Raw genomic sequence first — 19,958 nt, 5'->3', positions numbered from 1 at the left:
ACCGAGGCCACACTTACCATGGGGGTTGCTCCTAGGCAGTGACTGAGCATGGCGGAGAAACTAAGGTTACCCTGTTCCTGGGAGACACAAAACTCCCCTGACAGTCAGCTTTTGCTCAAGGACTCCCCGACAGCCTTGCCAAACTCTCTGGGAAAATAGTCTGGGAAGATTCTGCCCAACCCTCCCTCCCTCTCTCTTTTCTTGGGGTCAGACTTGCAGCCTGACCGTTGTCCTAGCCTTCCCCAGCTCCCTCCCATTTTCTCTCTCGGGTCTTTTCTCTAGTGTAATCCAAGCACACTTAATACACCCTTGCCATTTGCTTTTTGGAGGACCCAGACTAACACACAGTGCTATGAAGAGACTACTAGGTATCCCCAGAATGACCAGCAAACAAATCAAATGTCTGTTCAGACTTCCAGGTTGATACCCCTGACCTACCATCATTCCCCATGGAAGACAAAATCTTTTCTCGTTCTTCCCATGGTAAGGCACTCAGGGTGGGCATGTCATCAGGAAACACAGCTCGTTTTCGGCCAAGGGCAACAGCAGCTCTTCTGCAGACATGTTTAATGCGGGGTCCTCGCACAGAGGTCTCTGATGAATCACTTTCTTGACCCTGAATAAGAGGCAAGTCAAAACAAACAACAGCAAGCATACATGTTGAAAATGTAATTAAATGAAGCCAAGGTATAGCTGGTAGGTTATTACAATCTAGAATCAACACGTACAACTCTAGCTATTCTCAGCTGATAAGCCGTGACAATCTACAGAAATCGACTAGTTCTGTATCCTACAATTGGCAGCAAAAAAGGGGGGCAGGGCTTTTAATAAAAAAAAAACAGAAATCGAACTAAGTTTTTATTCCACATTATACTAGTGCTTTAAATTCCCCTCAAAGCTCAAGCTGCCAGTCTACATTATCCAAAAGTTTGGCCTGAAGTTAACAGGGCTTATCTAATCACAGACTACTTCTTCTATTTCCCCAATCCATGGAGTAGGGGAAACAACTTATAAATGTAAGCATGAAAGGCCACAGCTCTGCACAGAAACATCTCGCATTTTAAAGAGTCAATGCTCCTATCACTAGGAGGCTAACCAAAAAAATCCAAAACGGTATCAGAAATAATCCCATCATACTCCTGTTAGAACTCTCAACTGGCAAAATTCTAAAGCTAAATATGGCCCTAGGATGAATAACATGAAAAACCTAAATGTGTGGTCATCTTAACCTAACTTGGTGTGTTGGCATAAATATGTATCTACTACATGGCAATTTTTAAAAAGAGCCTAAAGATCAGCAGGTTTTCTCAGAAAAGTCCAGTGCCTAGGTACCTAAAAAAAAAAAAAAAAAAAAAAAAGCTGTTTTTTGTAAAATTTGTCTTCATTTTAACGAACTGAATCCTATAGCTTTTCTGCCTGGAACTTAAGGCTAAGTGCTTATCATTTGTATTCTGCAAATGCCTATTATCTATTGCTCTCATCACCTGCCACTCAGAGGAAGAGAAGCTCCCCCACCCGTTTTCTAGAGTAAACAACAGTAAAACAATCTGACTACAAAAATGCACCTTCAACATTAAGTCACAGTACTGCACTACACCAAACCCATGAGGTACAGACTACCTTTCAGTCTAAGTCACCACCTCCCTGTGCATCCGGGTCCAGCGATCGCCGTGCCTCTCAAACCTGTCTCACACTTTTTCCATCTCTACCCACACTGGGCCCCCTGTTTAGAATGGTCTCCCCTATGGCGCCTGGCTGGCTCTCAGTCGGTTAAGCGTCTGACTCTTGATTTCAGCTCAGGTCATGATCTCAGGGTGTGAGGTCCAGCCCTGCATTGGGTTCTGTGCTGGGCGTGGAGTCTGTTTAAGATTCTCTCTCTCCCTGTCCCTCCCCCCCCACCTGCTCACCCTCGAGGGTGCGCATGTTCTCTCTCAAAAAAACAAACAAAAAAAGAAAGAAAGAAAGAAAGAAAGTAAGAAAAAGAAAAGAACAGTCTCCCCTGTCATTTCCTACCTATCAAGATCCTACCAGTCCTTGAAGGACCACTGCAAATGCCACATCTCCTCTGCCCTTCTGATTCCCGGAACTAGCTACCATGGAAACACGTCGCCTAAAACGGGGCTCGACAAACTACGTAGAGTTTAACAGGCAAGATGAAAAAAAGTACCTGTGCTTTGGGCTGGTCGGTCTGTTTTAGACTCTTACTCTTCTCAATCTTGCAGAGCTGGGCTTTGGCCTTTTTTAGGAGGCTGGCAACCCTCTTGTCCGTCATAGGAAGCTTGTCTGCCTGAGCCAACATGGAGCCTATGGAGGAAGTGGAATGTTTAACAGTGCTAGATGAAGGAGTGGAAAGGCAGAGGGTTTTCTCCTTCTCCAGGGATGGGGCAGTTGGGCCGAGGTCCAAGTTGTTTTTTTCCAGATTTCCTCTCCCTTTCTTTATAAGTATTTTGGTTTTGACAGCTGTTGTATCCCCAAGAGTCACAGAAGCAATATCAGTCCCAGAATCAAGCGATGAAGACTTCTTCCGCCCTGTTGCTTTTTTGGCAGAAGATGAAGTGGCAACATCTTCACCGACAACCTTGTCTTTGGAAACCCTACCCACAGGATACAAAGCAGAACTACTCTGAATTTCTGATCCCTTTTTCCTTTTCTCTTTCCTTGACTCCCGCTTATTCTCTTTTTCTCTCTCCCGGTCTCTCTCTCTACTCTTGTCCTTCTCCACGCTCTTGTCAGCATCTCGATCTTTGGACAGCTCCTCAGGGGCCTTGTCTTTATTTCTCCCTCTTTCAGTCTGAGAGCCTGGGGTAAACCAAGGGAAGAGAGGAGTGGGGCTGCCGGATGAAAATGGCTCCGCTGGAGCACTAGCCTGCTTCCTTGGTCTCTGGCTTTTCTCTGCAGATTCCCCAGACTGAGTCAGGGAATGAGAAGGAAAAGTAAAAGTCGGGTTTAAGGCACTAGTGGCAAGAGGACTAACAGATATGCTTAACGAGGAAGAGACAGAAGACGGCGGGGTGAGAGGTGACAGCTCAGCAGTACTAAGCCTTCCACTTCTTGTCCTCATGGAGTGAGAAGGAGATCTTGGTTCAGATCGAATAGGGCTAAAGACTTTTCTTTTCCTTTTTCTGTTGGATACTCCTGAAGAAGATGTCCCAGCAGAAGTTCGATTACTAGGCAAGGTGACAGACTCAAATATTCTAGAGTGAGCCTCACTTGGAGTAAATCTCGGAGCTCTCAGAAGAGGGCTCCTTTTGTGCATATCGAACCTTGTTCCAGAGTGGAGTGGTGAGAACAATCGGGCTGAAGCAGCAGTACCGGATGTAGAAAAACCAGACGCGAAGCCAACATCCTCAGGAGTCAGTGGAGGGGGTCGGAAATTATCAAATATTGGTTTGCGAATAAGACCTTCTTTGGCATACTTTGCTGAGGAAAAGTACTGTGGCTCTGACCTAGAATGCTTTAAAGAAGTCCACCTAAACGTCGGTTCTCGCAAAATAGACTTGCGCTTCCCTTGCATGGGAGCAGCAGAAGCAGGCAGAAATGGTGATGCTAAGGGGATGGTCGGAGGCATGAGCCAAGGTGTGTGGTCGGAGATGCTGGAGGCTGGCTGCAGCGGCGGGGGTGGAGTGAGCAGAGGCGGAGGTGGGGAGGACGAGGGCTGCTGCTGGGGGGCACTTTGTAGAGTCGACAGTTTTTTCGTTGTTCTAGATCCAAAACTTCTCTCTGACACGGAATACCTTCTGCTTCTCCTATCATTACTATCGTTTTCTGGGGACTGGGAAATAGGCAGTGGAGTAGGAACTTCGGGGGTCTCGCTCCGCTCTTCAGGAAGTACCTGAATCTCCTCAGAGGCCTGAGAATCTGTGGAGGTATCAACACTGGGGCTACTAGATCGGGAGGAGTCTGAAGACATTTGAGAGGAGTGCTGAGAAGCTGCACTTGATTTTTCAGAAGATCCGCAGGACGTGGCACTGAATCTACTGTTCGGTGTAGACTCTAGTCGGGCAATTTTAATTGGAGGGTCATAATCCTCATCCTCTATAAACCGCCGAGGGGTTTTAATGATCCGTGAGGAGATGGCACTGACAACAGGCATAATGAACTGTCGGATATTTTTGACCTGTGTCTTCACCTTTCTTCCCTGCAGCTGAGCTGCTTCTTTCTCAATTTTCTTTTGAGCCCCCTTTTTTGCCCTCTGCAAGAGCTGCTTAGCAATTGTTGCATCTGTCCTTTTAGAAGAAGGAATAATCCTCACCGGCTTAATCCTTCGAGGGCTTTGTCTGACTACTGTCTTATCTTCTTTTGTGAGTGGAGGTGTTCCTTCCTTGTCCTTCCGGACCTTCTGGGGCTTTTCCAGTTCAGAGTTAATGAGGAGGCCTGAAGGGGTCTTTATCCTCTCTGTCGATGGAGGCCTTCCTCGCCGTCGGACAATTTGTACCCCCTTCCTTCCTATTTGAAGCTTCCCTGTCTTAAACTTAGACTTGAGAGGAGAGAGTTTACCTGCTCTTAATTTTTTAATCTTTGTGGCTTGCTGAAATGTAGCAGAAGGTGTCCGTTTAATCTTTTTCAAGCTATCTTCTTTGCTTCCCTTTGGTAGCTCTGAAATGTCCTTTCCGTGTGTTATTTTGATTTTTACTCCAGGGAAGGTGGGGGGTCTTCCTCTCTTCTTTTCTATGCTTTTAGAATCTTTCTTCTTGATCTTATCTCCAGATTTGGTCTCTGATTTATTTAGAGGGGAAAACACTGACGGATCTGAGAGGATAGCTGAATTTCGGTCAGAGCCACTTCTAGGTCTCCCGCGAGGCTTTCGAGGGCTAGTTTTAACTGTATATAAAAATTAAACAATGAAGAGCATACATTTAGCTTTGTAGTTCAGGTCGTGACTAAGCTGAATATACTTTAGCACAAGCCATTTTGTACTGACCTCTCCCTGGGTCTAGTGAGTCAATAAAACATCTTAATTTCACCAAAAACTTGCCTCAAAGAAACCAAGTAAATAACATTTCACCTAGAACATCTAACTCCTGGGACAGAACAACTAAGATAATGATAACAGATTTTCAACCAAGTGATTAATAAGCAAAACTTATCTTCCTACCATTTCAGGTGAGTGAGGGGATTTTTTGAATTTTAAAAAAAAATAGGCTTACAAAAAAATCTATGCCACCTTTTCCACATCCTAGCCACCAAGATTAATATTTGAGAACATGTTCATAGTAAGTCATCCCATCTTTTTGGTGGAACTTTGGCTTTAATAAATTTGAACAAGGAGCTCTTCAATCAATAACATACCAACTTTTGTCGGGAAAGCACCTGGGCAGCTCAGGTTCCTACAGTTTCAGTCTGTTTTGTCAAAGTAAACTAAGAAAGCTTCATTGAATAGAAAAATGTTCATTCGTGAGATATCAGAATAAGATCACTGAACTCAGTGGCACGTGAACTCATCAGTGAAGTGACACGATGATGTGTCCATTAATCTACTCCCCTACTTACAGGTTCTTGAACTAGTTAGTCCCAAGTTACAAAAAAGATTTAACCCTAACTGACATCGAGCGAATCAACAATTTATTAAATCAGACTTCTTCTATTCTAAATAAAAGGAATTTGCTAATTTAAAAATCAGCTCAATTTGCTACTTTGTCAAGAGACTTTGATAAGTTTTCAAAATTTCTTTGCATAAACCTGGATTTTCTAAATGGATGAAGAGTTTCCTGGTCTATCACATCTTCTCTTCCCTCATGACTTTCCAATGTCGGTTATGACTCAACATTCTTCAGAGACTAAGACCTCCCCTAACAGGCAGCAAAAGAGATTTATGCCAGTATGACGAACATTTTAGACTATGGAACTAACTTCCTAACAGAACAGAAATCAACAAAGGTCTTACCCTTGAGCTTTCTAAATATAAACGTTTTTCTCACCGATTAACTTGAAACTTCCCTTTAATACATAAAGGATTCATAAATCCATTCTCAGTATATACTAATTACAACAAAAGTAATGGATTAGGAGACAGCAGGAAAACTAGGTTTCATTTCTTAAATAATGAAGCATACCCAGATGGTTTAAAAAACAAAAACAAGACAACAAGACAACATTCAAGGCAGAGTGATAACCATTCAAGGGAGGGTTGTGAATTACTCCTACTCCAAAGTATATCACAAGATTCCTTATTATCATGCTAGACTTGAACCTGACCACTCATAGGGTTTTATTAATCCGGAAAACCTCTTCTATCCAATTTTTAAAAGAATTTTTTGGTGGACAAGGAGAAAAACCAGAACAGAGAAGAGTCCAGCTCTGTTAATCCGCAACATATTCAGAGAACTCAATAGTCAACTATGAGTAACCCCATCATGTATTTTCCCGGCCTCATTTTGTCATCTAGAAATGAAGGGTCAGACCGGATGACCTCTAAAATCATGCTGCTATATGAAGTTTCAGGATTTCATAGCATCTTCAAGAGAACATGACTACTATCTAACTGGCACAGACACTGGGGTACTACGGGCTAACTCCTCCCAACTAGGATGGCAACACTCCCGCCACTTGGGAAAAAAGATACTGTTACGTGTTTGCATTAGATTACTATACAAACAATGACGACTCTTAAATGAACCCCAGATGCTAACAAACATCGAGAACTAAGTCACTGTCAAAGAGCAAAACCACTAGCGGCATCGTATTTAACTAGACTGCCCATCCAAATCAAAGCAAAGAAAACCATAGGAGAAGTCAAAATAGCAGCACAGATGGGGAATGGTTTTTTTCCTCAGAAGATCCCTCTCCTATACAGACTAGAATTCTGCAAGCCATTGCATGCTATTTCCACTGAGGATTGATTGTCTTTCAGGAAACTTCTCAAAGTCTAGAATTTCTAGATATTTTCTTGGCGAGAACAATGACAAATAGTGCTTAAAAATGGAAATACCCCCATATCATTTTTATTTTCTTTATTTTAATACAGCCTTTCAATGAGATAAAATAGTTTCATACAGTGCCAATATTTTGTTTTTAGTTCTTTGACAACAGTAGACCAAATTTCATCTGTAAAAAACAACAGTCAGATTATTCCCAAAGTTGTATATACTACCGTATCATTCAAAATCTGTGAATCTGAGGATATTCTGAGTAGGTTACCTTCAATCAACTACCAGGTCTTTCAGTCATTCCACGGAAATCAACCCCCCCCCAATGCCTCAAGTAGTTCCCACAGAGAAGCATAATAAAGAATAAAGCATAAGTGGCCTGACAAAGAAGAGCCCAGTAGAGAAGTCTAGCTCATAAGCCTTCTCCTACTTAGCGTGAGAGAAAGGGAAGGATGCACACCAACCCCCCAGCAGTATTTAAGATCCTTTACATGCAAAGAAAGCAAGGGGAAAGGGGAAGCCATGGTCTCTTAACAAACAAAAGGCGCCATGCACTTAAGTGGCCATACCTGAAGGAGACCTTGTGGGGCTTCGTACTCGGACTTCTTCATCTGAGCCAAAACCTAAGAACTGCTCATCCTACAACAAAGGAAAATTATTTTAAAATCAGAAACAAAAACACAAGTGTGAACATATCCCAAAGAAATGCCCAGAGGAGACACAAATGAATTTGGAAAATTAGACTCTATATATTAATCGTTATCATTTATATGGATAATATAAAACACATAATATTGAAATCAATGGACCCAGTCATACAGCTTCATTACAGGCAAATAGGAGCTGTGTAGTAATTGAACAATGCACTGAAATGTCATCTTTGGTGCACAGTACACAGGGGACAGTCCTAAATTTCAAACTATAGATACAGCCCAAAACAATTAAAGAACGGCTTTAATTCAAGTAAGCACATCAGTACAATGGCAGAAATATACAGCCCCAATAAAACAAACAAATCTTTTCAACAAGTAGATAAGTTTACACACACATAAGGAATAACATAAACCATATCATAATCTCTTGTCTACTAAATATTAATAGAGACTGAAATTGCCATAATTGTCAGTTCCTTAACTCAGGAATTGACATTTGGATGTGATTTCTATACATTTGAGATCCAAAGATTCTCAACATGCATTTTATGGCATCACTTTAAAATGCCCTGTGATAAGAGACTTAATGGTGGGCAGCAGCGTTTGTGAAAGGGATCATGAACTGACCGCATACAGGATGAAATAATGTATTCAAGAACTTAGGGAAGCATCTTATTCTCTGTTACACTTGGAAAAGGCAAAAACTTCCCCTTACATCTAACTTTTAACCGGCCCTTTCAAAAAATTCCTTAAGATTTAACTTATTTTGACAAGTTCTCAAGAAAGGTAGTCTATTTAAACAAACTGATTAACAGAAATTCACTGATTCAGAAACTGAGTTCTCCCCAGAAAGAGATGAGAGAGACAGATTCCTGAAACAAAAGCCACATACAACAAGAATAAAATAAGGACTGAAAAGACAGATTTTCTTTAACCTCCAATTTAGACTGATAAGCCAAGCCCCAAACTATGTTCCAACAATTAAAGCCCCAAATTTTCCTCTCAAGAGCAAAGACCACATGCATATGGACAACATCTGTGAATTTTCTGAAAAGTTGTTTTCCCAGTTAGTGTAAAGCTAGAGTCAGGTGCTAATCTGTACAACCACTTATTAATCAGGAATATATGAAAAGATACATGCAAACTTTTAGACAAATTAGCAGGTTCAGCTCTTAAATTTAAATGCTTTAAGGAGCAAAATGTTTGAGTCCAAGACCTTGTAAACTATACAACTGAGAGACAGTTCTTAGAATCTTAAGGTTTTTGTTCTGAGGTTGCTAACATTATCAAAGCATTTAACTATTTAAGAAAAACCTGAAATTATCCTCTTCAAAGAGATTTGTCTGAAAAGCACTATAATTCCAAGAATGTGTAAAACCGAAATTTAAAGAATACAGAGTAGGGTACTTTTTACAGTTTCTTCTCTCATCATTAAATTAAACTTCAATTCTTATTATGAATATTATTTGTGAATAAGAATAAATCTACCTCTTCATCTTAAAACAAGTTAGGACAACCTCATACATTTGGGGCTTAACCCCAAATAAATTTCTGGAATGATTTTCAGAGTTTACACTTGCAAACGACAACATTACAGAAAAAGAAGCCCAAACTCACAAGACCCAACTAATCCAAAAACCTGTCACAATAATGGAAATTCCCATACTGTTAATTTTTTTTTAAAAGTAAGCTCTGTGCCCAACATAGGACTTGAACTCCTGAGCCCCAGATCAAGACTCGCATGTTCTATCGACTGAGCCAGCGAGGCGCCCCCATACTGTTAATTTTTTAAATATACTTTTGGGCAGGAAAAAAGACATTTAAAATAGCAATTCTACAACGTACTTTGAGAAAAAAAGCAGGCAAAGAAAATAGCCCCGTGGTAAGCTGCCTCAAATGCTGAAAAAAAGAAAAAAAGTCAAAAACAACAACAACAAAAATGACAGTACCCTAGCATTTCAGAGGGGCCCAGTTTGCTTGTCGGCACACCACATGACTAAGGAGCACACAGGCCTTACTGAGGACTCAGTTCTAGCACCTGCCGGCTATATGATATTAGACAAGTCACTAACTATTTTTATGTCTCTATGTCTTCATTTACTGAAGTGTTGTAAGGAGTAAATGAAATAGTTTATGTAAATTATGTAATTATGTAAAATCACTCAGAAAATTATAAGGCAACATCCATACTGTAGTTCTCATTATTGATGTGGTTTTAGAAATTGACTCTGGAGGGACCAAATGACTTGCCCAAGATCATACAGTTACAAAGATTTCCTACCAAAATCGTTACAATGTAAAATTATAAATATTTAAAGGAATCAAATAAATAATCTCCAGTACAAAATGTGCTATTCTTTCAGCTACCACAAAAGTTACCATGACGCCCATTTTCAGATCCTTAAAGTTTGATTTAATTCATTCTTTTCCTGCATTATCCTCATAGAACCACATGCTAATCTAGACACTTCACAAAGACGCCTGGAGGTTTCCCAACGCTTTACCCAGGGCCTAACTACACTGCTACATGCATGAATTTTATGCTCCCAGTGCTGCAGGGAGAGTTCTAACAACTATGCATATAATAACTAAACAGGTGAAGTATCCAACAGGTTAGGTAATGAAAGATCATTAATCCTTAAAAGAAATGGAAGAGATCCACACTGCTATGTTCACCATCAGCCTTGGTGAGTCACTTTGGGATTTCAAACTTTCACAAAATGTTAACTATACAATCCTAATTGCCATGCGCTAGAAAACAAGAGTACTACTGAGCTGTCAAGCAGTAATTGAACTAACTGCCAATGTTTAAATTTCACAAGTACTTTCCAACATGACAGAAAGCGTTAACTCTTTCCTTATGATCTCGTAGTTGGAATAAGAAAAGAATGAGCAATCAAGAAAGACTCCACTTCCCCCAAGAACTTTCTTTTCGCTTGAAATATAGGTTGACTTCTTCAAGCTTGCTTAAAAAAATAACTACCCATTGTTTAAATAATCCAGACAGTTAAGCCTAAAACAAAAGCCTGCATTGTTATGTTAAAGAGCTCTAGCCTTCTGACTCTGAACTTCCAATTCCAAGTAAGAGCCATTAAAAAAAGAAGAAGAAGAAAGAAAAAAAAAAAGGAAAGAAATCTAAGGGAAGCCAAGTCGAGAACGCTCTGGGAAAGAGCTGCTACAAGAGAGAGCTTCCTCAGTGGAAGTACTTCCTGCCTCCCTCTCATATCGCTCCCATCATCCTCTTTCACACGTGGGGTTCCTGGAAGATGTGGTCAACCAGGTAACAGTGCGGGCCTCCCAAGGATTTAGACTTGTCTAAGATCAAAAAACTAAGGCAAAATGTCTACCAAAAAAGCCAACAAAGGGAGCTACAATTAAATCCACGTTTGGCACTGTAGCATCATAAGCCTGGACAGCCCTGAAGAAAGAAAGGACAGGAGACACCAGGCCACACATGATCAAGTATTCCTGGGAACCGGGCCCAAACAGCCATTCGTCACACATACTTTTCCTTTCAGTATGGCTTTCCCTGATGAGCACAGCATTCCAAGACAGAGTACAGGGAAGAGCCATCAAACCAATGCCTTCTGAACAGTGATGTCCTTGGAGTCCAGATTGCCAAGATTTTAACACTCTCTTTCCTCCAAACATAGAAAAATACCCTTGCCAAGTTGAGCTCTGTAAAACACTGTTATGTCATATTTAGCTTCCAGTGATCAAGAATGCAATAAACCTACCTAATGTCACTTCCTGAATATAATCTAATTGAAAAAATAATAAATGTGTAGAATGTCTGTCTTTAGAACCCATACCCCTAACTCTAGGGTAACCAATTATTTGAGAACTTCTGGCTTACCTTGACCAGGTACACCTCCACTACATTCTACTTTCCTTATAAGTGCCTTGACATTTGAGGATTTTTATTTTAACGGAAGAATTTAAATTCTTTAGTGTCTGGTTCTATTTGTAAACGATGGGGCAACAGGAATATACTTTTTTGCACAAGAGAACCTAAGTGAACCCAAAATAAGTATTCAGATAATAATGTTTACATATAAAATATAAAGAAGACATTTGAGAAAAATACATGAAATTCTGTGTTTCAAGGAATCATGTACTACCAAGCCAACTTTTCAAACAAAGCACCAGTTCTTTTACTTGTTCATTCATTCAAAAACCATTTACATGCTTGCCATTTATATGCTATCTACTCCCGATGCAAAGATAAGTAAGACATGATTCCTGCTCCCAAAAAGTATCTAAAGGCAGACAGGCAGGTGCACAATTTCATTCTTCCTTTCAAAAACCAATGCCAGTGAAGGATAGTTACTATGTAACTCGTATTTTGGAATAAAAAATTGGCTTACATCTTGGAACAGTTCATTCTTCCTCTTATATTAGTATTCGGTTCATAGAGAAACATTCAACAAATTTCAAAATCCTTCCAAAGGACAGCAATGTGTATTTCCATCCCTCAGTACTGCAACCAGGCACCACTCCAGCGTTAGCAATCAGAGTTTAGGTAATGGAGACCTAAACCATCTGTACTGATTAGATGTGACACAGTTCCTAGTAACACCAGGGATCTGATAAACTTTCAACTGATCGACCTCAACGCCTTTTCCTCCCTACCCCCAACTAAAATACACAGATTTTTAGTTCCTCCCTTAAATTCTTCCCAGTTTACCATAGTCAGAGCAAAAATTACTCATCTGGAGTTCTTCACCTCCCAGGCTAAGGTGGAAGTTCCAAAGCTAATCTGAAAACTTTTCTATTAAATAAACAAGCTCAGCCACTTCCAGCCTCAGATGAATAAGGTCTAGGATAAGTCGGCTCACATTCTTTCTTTTCTAGCAAGAGACTCTGAATTAAGTGGTAGGTTTCTCAGACATGCCCCTTAGCAACCGTATCTTCGCATATTCCGTCTCCAAAATGTTTAGTCTTAAGTTTGAATAATAGAAGTTCTTCAACTACAAAGGTTTATCAGTGAATCAACTGGAGATTAACATCAATAACCACAGACAGTATCAAAATCACCCCAAGACTCTAATTGTTTGAAATTCTTTGAAATTTGAAGCTTCTAAGTTTTGGTATCATCATATATGGCTTCATCATATGAGGAGGCCACAGGAGACCTAAGAAGATCACGAAAGACAACCAAAGAAGATGAAGGAACATCGCAGAAGCATACTGTATATCTCAGTTCTAGGTAAAAAGGAGTAACATGGCTCCTTTGGGAGTTTATTCCAGTTACCTCTCACTTTTGCTGGTACATTTCTCTTTGTGTCTCCGGCTTCAAGCTCTAAAACACCAAGGTCTTGATGTTGCATTTTAAAGACATGTACACATAATTACTAGTACTTAATTAGCATAAGGGATTTTTAAAAATGTGTTTACATGTTTATTTCCTTCTCTAGAGTGTTCACTCTTTGAGGATAGGGACAGTGTACTTATTTTTGTATTCCCAGTATCTGGCACAAACTTGGCACTCAATAAATGTTTGTAAAATGAAAATAAAAGAAACACAATTGTTTATAAAACATTAAGTAGCTACTGTGGTAACAGCACTGTAGTAGAAAATACTGGTAGACTCCAAAAAATTAGACAAAATGATTCTTCCTTTTAAGAATGCTATGGGAGAATGTCCTCAGACTAGCAGGACAGACTGAACCAATTCATTCATTCATTCATTCATTCATTCATTCATTCATTCATTCAAATATGTGAGCCCATTTCTGGGTTAAGGGATGAGGACAGCTCATCTAAACATAAAAGACAGATTCTGCCTTCCAGGACCTGCTAGCCTGTTAAGAACAGATGATGAGAGGTGCCTGGATGGCTCAGTCGGTTAAGCGTCTGCCTTCGGCTCAGGTCATGATCCCAGGGTCTTGGGATCGAGTCCCACATCAGGCTCCCCGCTCTGCAAAGAGCCTGCTTCTCTCTCTGCCCCTGCCTCGCATGAATAAATAAATAAAATCTTTTAAAAAAATAGATGACTAATGGAATACAGTGGGTTGCCTGCTATGCTAGAGGAATACATGTGCTAATGGAATGAATACAGCAGCACAGCAGAAAGACGAACCCAATCAAGGAGAAAGGGTCAGGAAAGCCATTACAAGAAAGGACGAAAACTTAATCTAACTTTTGAAGGGTGAGAAATCAGGGTCAGGGAGAGATACTGCAGGAAGAGAGAAGAGTACATACAAAAGCACGGAGGGACAAGGGAGCGCGGCGTGGAGTGAAACTACCAACAGCGCAGAATGGCTGAGGCCCTAGCTGATGGGGACAAGGGGCGTTAAGATGCTGAAGGGGGGTAAAAAAGGCAGAGGCAGGTCATGAAACGTGTTAAATGCCTTCATGAGTTTGAAGCCCATCTTCAGGGAAGCGTGGGCCTCATCCTGAAAGCTCTACAGCTTGTCAGCAATGATTTCAGGCAGGCAGAGAAGCATGGTTAGATTTGTATTTTCAAAAGATCACTATGACAGCAGTGGGTAAGCAGAGACTGCCTTTACAACCAGAGGCAGGAAGAACAGTTGTAAAATGACAGCAGGACCACTGGGGATTGAAGTAAAAGGGCAGATTCCGCAGACAGGGGGCAAATAGACAAAAGTTTTGATATGAAGGGTTAAGGGAATGGAAAGAATAAAAACTTGCAGGTGTTTGGCCTGGGCTGATTAGGTTTGTGGCGATATTTACCAAGATAGGGAATACAAGAAAGAAGAAAGGTTTATAGAAGTGGGAAGGGAGATCACTTCAGATATTTGAATGTGAAATGTCCATCCAAGTTGTAAGACAGGAAAATGATCTGGAGGAAACACATATGGTTTTATGGAAAAAAAAAATCTCACCCAAAGAGAGAATGAGAGAAAAGGAAGGTCAATGGCAGATGCCTATGGAATACCTACACTTAACAACATAAAGGTGAAAGCCAAGGATAGAGATGGAAATAGAATGCCCAAAGAGGAAGGTCACATGTGGTAGGTACACAATAGTCAAGGGAAGGAAGGGGTGGTCAAGCTGGGTAAGGGCTGAGACTTGTACAGCGGGAAAACAATATTGGGAGATCACCCCTAACCTTAGCACGGCCAACTTTTATGCAGTGTTAGAGGCAGGAAGAGCCAACTGCAGTGGGTAGAGCTGTGACTGGAAAGTGACAAAATGGGGGATGCCAGGGTAGCTGTCAGTTGAGCCTCTAACTCTTGGTTTTGGCTCAGGTCGTGATCCCAGGGTCATGAGATCAAGCCCCGTGTCAGGCTCTGCGCTCAGTGGGGAGTCTGCTTGAGATTCTTTCCCTCCCCCTCTGCCCACCCCCCTGGGCCGCTCACACATGCACGCACTCTCTCTAAAATAAATGATCTTTTTTTTTTAAGTGACAAAATGGAAATAAGTATAGCCTAGTCTTTTGAAAAAACTCAGTCAATGTGGGGAAAAGAGATAGGGCACAAGCAAGGGAGAGACCAGCTTGGGAGGATTATTTCTTGAGGAGAATATGTTTATATGCCAAAGGGGAACACAGAAGCAGGAAAGAGATTGAAAAATCCTCAAAAGCAAAGAGGTAATAAATGGAAAAAGCACTAGGAGGAGGCATCAGCACTGGGAGGGAATGAATACAAAGCACAATGGAGGGAAATTCTCTTCTTTTAGGAAAGGGGTTAAGCAAGGATTTAGTTGCAAAGAAGTTCATGGGCAGGAGTAAGCTGAGAAATTTCTCTGCAAGTACAGGGAAAACTTTGTTTATATGGGCATCTGTCAGGTGAGAAATACAACGGATTTCTCCAGCTTCTCTCAAAGAAGCTTATAACCTACAGAAGTTTTTAGAACACAGTTCTGAAGGACACACATCATGGACAATGGCTAATTAATAAATGGGATGGGGTGCCTGGGTGGCTCAGTTGGTTGGGAGTCGGGACTCTTGGTTTCAGCTGGGGTCATGATCTCATGGGTGATGGGGTTGGCCCCTGCACGAGGCTCTGCGCTTCGTAGGGGGTTGGTGGGGTGGGGTCTGCTTGAATATGCTCTCCCTCTGCCCCTCCCCCCACTCACACATGCATTCTCTCTCAAACAAATCTTTTTTTTTTTTTTTTAAAGATTTTATTATTTATTCGACAGAGATAGAGACAGCCAGCGAGAGAGGGAACACAAGCAGGGGGAGTGGGAGAGGAAGAAGCAGGCTCATAGCAGAGGAGCCTGNGTGGGGCTCGATCCCATAACGCCGGGATCACGCCCTGAGCCGAAGGCAGACGCTTAACCGCTGTGCCACCCAGGCGCCCCTCAAACAAATCTTAAAAAAAAAAAAAAAAAGAATAAATGGGAGGGCACAATAATGGGGAGAAAATCAGATGCAGGAAAGGGTAGCCACAGCAGGGTCAAGATAAGAGACAAATGAAGTATTAGAACCTTGTCAAGTCTAGGACGGTAGGGTCAAAGCTGATACAATGAACAGCAGGGAGCTATCACTAGTTCTCAAATGTAGAAAAGGCTAACTCTGAAGTTTACTCTGGAAAAGATGTACGTACACACACACACACACACACACACACACACACACACACAGAATGAGAGAGGAAAGAGGCTGAATAAAGGGAGACCAGATCGCGGTCTGCAGCCATGGTTTGAATGTGACTAGGATCCATTCACTCAGCAAGTATTTACTGAGAACTGCAAGGCACTGTTTGAGACTCTAAAGATACACTGACAAAATTCCTGCCCCATGAGGCTACAATCTAGTGGAGAGAGAAAATAAACGTATAACAAAGAAATAAAGAGACCAAGGCAATGGTGGGAGTTAGCTGTGGGGGTTATTTCCTGTGGTCAGGAAAGGCTTCTCTGAAGTGATGGTTCACCAAGGACTGGCAAACTATGGGCCACTGACTAAATCTGGTCTGCCACCTGTTTCTGTTCAGCCCATGCCCTAAGAATGGTTTTTAGTGTTTTAGATGGTTGAAAAAAAAATCAAAGAAGAGTATTTCGTACACGTGAAAATTATATGGAACTCAAATTTCAGTGGACATAAAGTTTTATTGGAACATCTATCTCCATGCTCGTTCGTTTCTGTGCTGTCTGTGGCTGCTTGTGCACTTCAACAGCAGAAGTGAGTGTTACAACAGAGACCATCTGGCCCTTTGCAGAAAAAACTTGCTGAACCCTGGTTTCGCCCTAAATGATGAGGAAAAGACAGACGTATAAAGATCTAGGTGGAGCAGTATTCTTGCTGGATAGAAAGCGCAAAGCCCCAGAGACAGCAGTAAGCCTGGCATGGATGGCAGACAATAAGGCCAGCCTGGCTCTGTAGCAAAATGAGTGAGAATGAGAAGAGATGGTGTCAGGAAAGCAGACCTGACCAGACGCCAGAGCCTGTACAGTTTTGATGGCCACAGGAAGGAGTCTGGATTTATTCCGGCAGTGGGGGGAAGGAGGGTGAGGGGAGCACCACTGACAGATTTAAAGAGAGGGAATACTAAGATCTGACTCGTTTACACTTGGGGCACATAGTTACTGTGTGAAGAACAAACTTTGGCGAGATAAGAACACAAGCAAGGAGATGACAGAATAGTCCAGGCGAAAGATTATAATGGGTAAGTCAGGGGTGCGGGTGGTAGAAATGAGAAGCTGGATTTAAGGTATTTTGGAGGTAGTGCAGAATTTGCTGATGGGTTATTTGGGATATGCATAAAAGAAAGAAATCAAAGTAACTCCTAAATTTTAGGCCTGAGCTATTGGGTAAATGGCAGAGTCATTCCCAAACACAAAGAAGAAGAAAATCAAGACTTTTTGGCTATGGTAAGTATAAGACACCCATTAGCTATCCAAGTGCTTCAATGCATACCTGTTTTCTTGCCTGGGAATAGTAATGGCTACCTCAGAGGTGGTCAAGATTAGGTAAAATGACCAATGTAAGGTCCTCCCAATCTGTAAGGTACTGCCTAGCTCGTAATAAACACTCAATAAATGCTAACTACTCCTATTTTTACTACCCAAGTGGAAATGCCAAATAAGCATTTGGTTATAGAACCCTGGGACTCCAAGAAGTAGTCAGAGTTAGAGACAAAGACTTAGTAGCCCCTGGGCCTGTAGACGAGGTCTGGATGAGATCACCGAGGAAGAGGGTGTAGACAGAGAAGGCAGCCGAAGGCGGCCTCCCAGACGACCCCAACACTCAGGAAAGTGAAGCGGAGGAGGGAAGCCATATAGAATACTGAAAATTAAGACCAATGACTTAAGAAAAGAGCAGGGGAACGTGGTGTCACAGAATCCAAGAAAAGAATGTTTCAAGAAGGGAGTGGTCAGCCGATTCAGTGCTGCCCAGAGCACCAAGAATTATCTATTCAATCTGGCAAGACTGAGCTCCTTGAGGACTCTGGTAAGAACTATTTCAGTAGAACCAGGGGGATAAAAACTCAGCAGCAGTGGCTAAGGAGGAGAGAGAGGTGAGGAAGTAGAGACAGCAATGGCACACAGCACTTTTAAGGAGTTTTGCTATGAGAAGGAACCGAGAACTGGGTAGTCGCTGGAGGACGACATGAGGACAAGGTTTCTTTTTCTTTTTTTAAAAGGATTATATTAAGATACTTGTGGGCGCCTGGCTGGCTCAGTCAGTAGAGCATGGGACTCTGGATCTCGGCATTTATAAGTTCAAGCTTCACATTGGGCATGGAGTTTACTTAAAATTAATTAATTAAAATCTTTAAAAAAATAGTTTAACAGGTTGATGAGACCAATCCAGATGTGAGAGAAAATCTGTGGATGCAGGAAAGAGGTGATAATTGCAGAACAACCTTGAGGAGACAAGCGGGATGGAATAGAGAGTACAAGAGAGTGGTACTTCTTTGATTGGAGAAGGTGGCAGAGGACGTGGTAGCACTTAAGTTCCCTTTTAACAGGAAGGGAGAAACTATTAAATACCTTGAGAATATTTAAACTATCTTGATCCATGTATTACACTTGGTATAGCTGACTCAAGAATCAGTAAATCGGTAAATGAAGAATACTCCTCGAACTGCTCCCACGGACAATTCTGTTAATATTAGTTGTGAGAGCTTCAAATTTCCAGAGTATCTTGCAAAGTATTATCATTTTAGTACTAGTTAGATAGTAAGTTCCACGAGAAAAGGGACTTGTTCAATGCCAGTGCCCCAGTACTTGGTCATCTTGACTGGTACATAAAAGATGTTTTTTGAAAAATGAATTAGAGGGGCACTTGGGTGGCAAAGTCGGTTAAGCATCCGACTCTTGGTTTTTGCTCAGGTCATGATCTCGAGCTCAGTGAGGAGTGTGCTTCAGACTCTTTCTCCCCCTCCCTCATCCTCCACTCGCTCGCATGTGTGCTCTCTCTCTCCCTCTTTCTGTAAAATAAATAAATAAAATCTTTAAAAAAATGAATTAGATTTTCCCATCTTTCTCCATTTCTTATGTGTACAGTGACATATTAATGAATGAATGCCACTTAGGGGAAAGGGGAACCTCCTTGCAAGTACTTTTTCATCATTTGTAATGGAAGAAAATATAGTGACTTCTGTAACTCTTTTCCAAAAAGTGGAATACAACAATAATGCTGTTGATTCTAAAAGAAGGGAGAACAGACATTAAGAGACAAACTTCCTAAGGCTGCTTCTGAAAGCCACTACTCGAGAAATGCATGCAGTTAACTGAACTAACATCATAGTCTCTTGTCAACAGATTGTCAGGGGTATGGCCAAGGCCAAATTTTCTCTGGTTATTGATGGATTAAAGACAACAGTGGTAATTTGAATATGTAACAGCTAGGATGAGATTTAAACTGTTTTAGGGGCGCCCCGGGTGGCTCAGTCGGTTGTCTGCCTTCAGCACAGGGTCATGGTCCCAGGGTCCTGGGATCGAGCCCTGCTTCAGGCTCCCGGCTCAGCGGGGAGTCTGCTTCTCCCTCTGCCTCTCCCCACTGCTCATGCTCTCCCACTCTCTCTCTCACACTCTCCCTGTCTCGAAAAATAAAATCTTGAAAAAAAAATAAACTGTTTTAAATATGATCTCTGCCTGATATTAAGAAATGTTAACGCAAAAAAGTCACCTAGGATTAAAGAGTGCAAAGCCAATAATACACTCTTCTTCAATAATAATAGGTGGTAAAATTTTCATCCACACAAGAATGAAATTCAGTTTTCAAATAATTAACTCAATTCTACCTAGCAACTGCCACCTGACAAACAGAAGTATTACCCACTTTGTTATTAGAGAAAGAAGTAGTACCCTCCATCCTCATTCCATGTCAACAAGAGCAAGAAGGAGAGATGCTCAAAACAGCCAAGCAAATGAGACAACAGGTGAACTCCACCCATCCTGCTTCAGAAAGCAGTCATCAAGTAGTGCACTGGTCTTGGAAAAAGACAGAGAAAGGGAGAGACAGAGAGAGAAAGAAAAGAAAAGAAAAGAAAAAAGGGAAGGGAAGGGGAGGGGAGGGGAGGGG

General features: G+C 41.5%; 1 protein-coding gene across 1 annotated transcript in view; it reads right to left on the bottom strand.

Annotated features, from left to right (window-relative positions):
* Positions 1 to 19,958, bottom strand: part of KMT2A (lysine methyltransferase 2A) — an 80,255-nt gene that overhangs the window by 47,788 nt on the left and 12,509 nt on the right. Inside the window, exons 3-5 of the mRNA XM_034665877.1 lie at positions 7,436 to 7,505; positions 2,168 to 4,821; positions 439 to 616 (exon numbers count right to left, since the gene is read on the bottom strand). Coding sequence (XP_034521768.1) covers positions 439 to 616; positions 2,168 to 4,093 — 2,104 coding nt within the window. The 5' untranslated portion in view covers positions 4,094 to 4,821; positions 7,436 to 7,505. The remainder of the gene's footprint in view (positions 1 to 438; positions 617 to 2,167; positions 4,822 to 7,435; positions 7,506 to 19,958) is intronic.

Source organism: Ailuropoda melanoleuca, chromosome 8 (assembly GCF_002007445.2).
Source record: "Ailuropoda melanoleuca isolate Jingjing chromosome 8, ASM200744v2, whole genome shotgun sequence".
NCBI classification, from domain to species: domain Eukaryota; kingdom Metazoa; phylum Chordata; class Mammalia; order Carnivora; family Ursidae; genus Ailuropoda; species Ailuropoda melanoleuca.
Note: the sequence above shows the minus strand (reverse complement) of the source record. Positions and strands in the feature narration are given on the sequence as shown.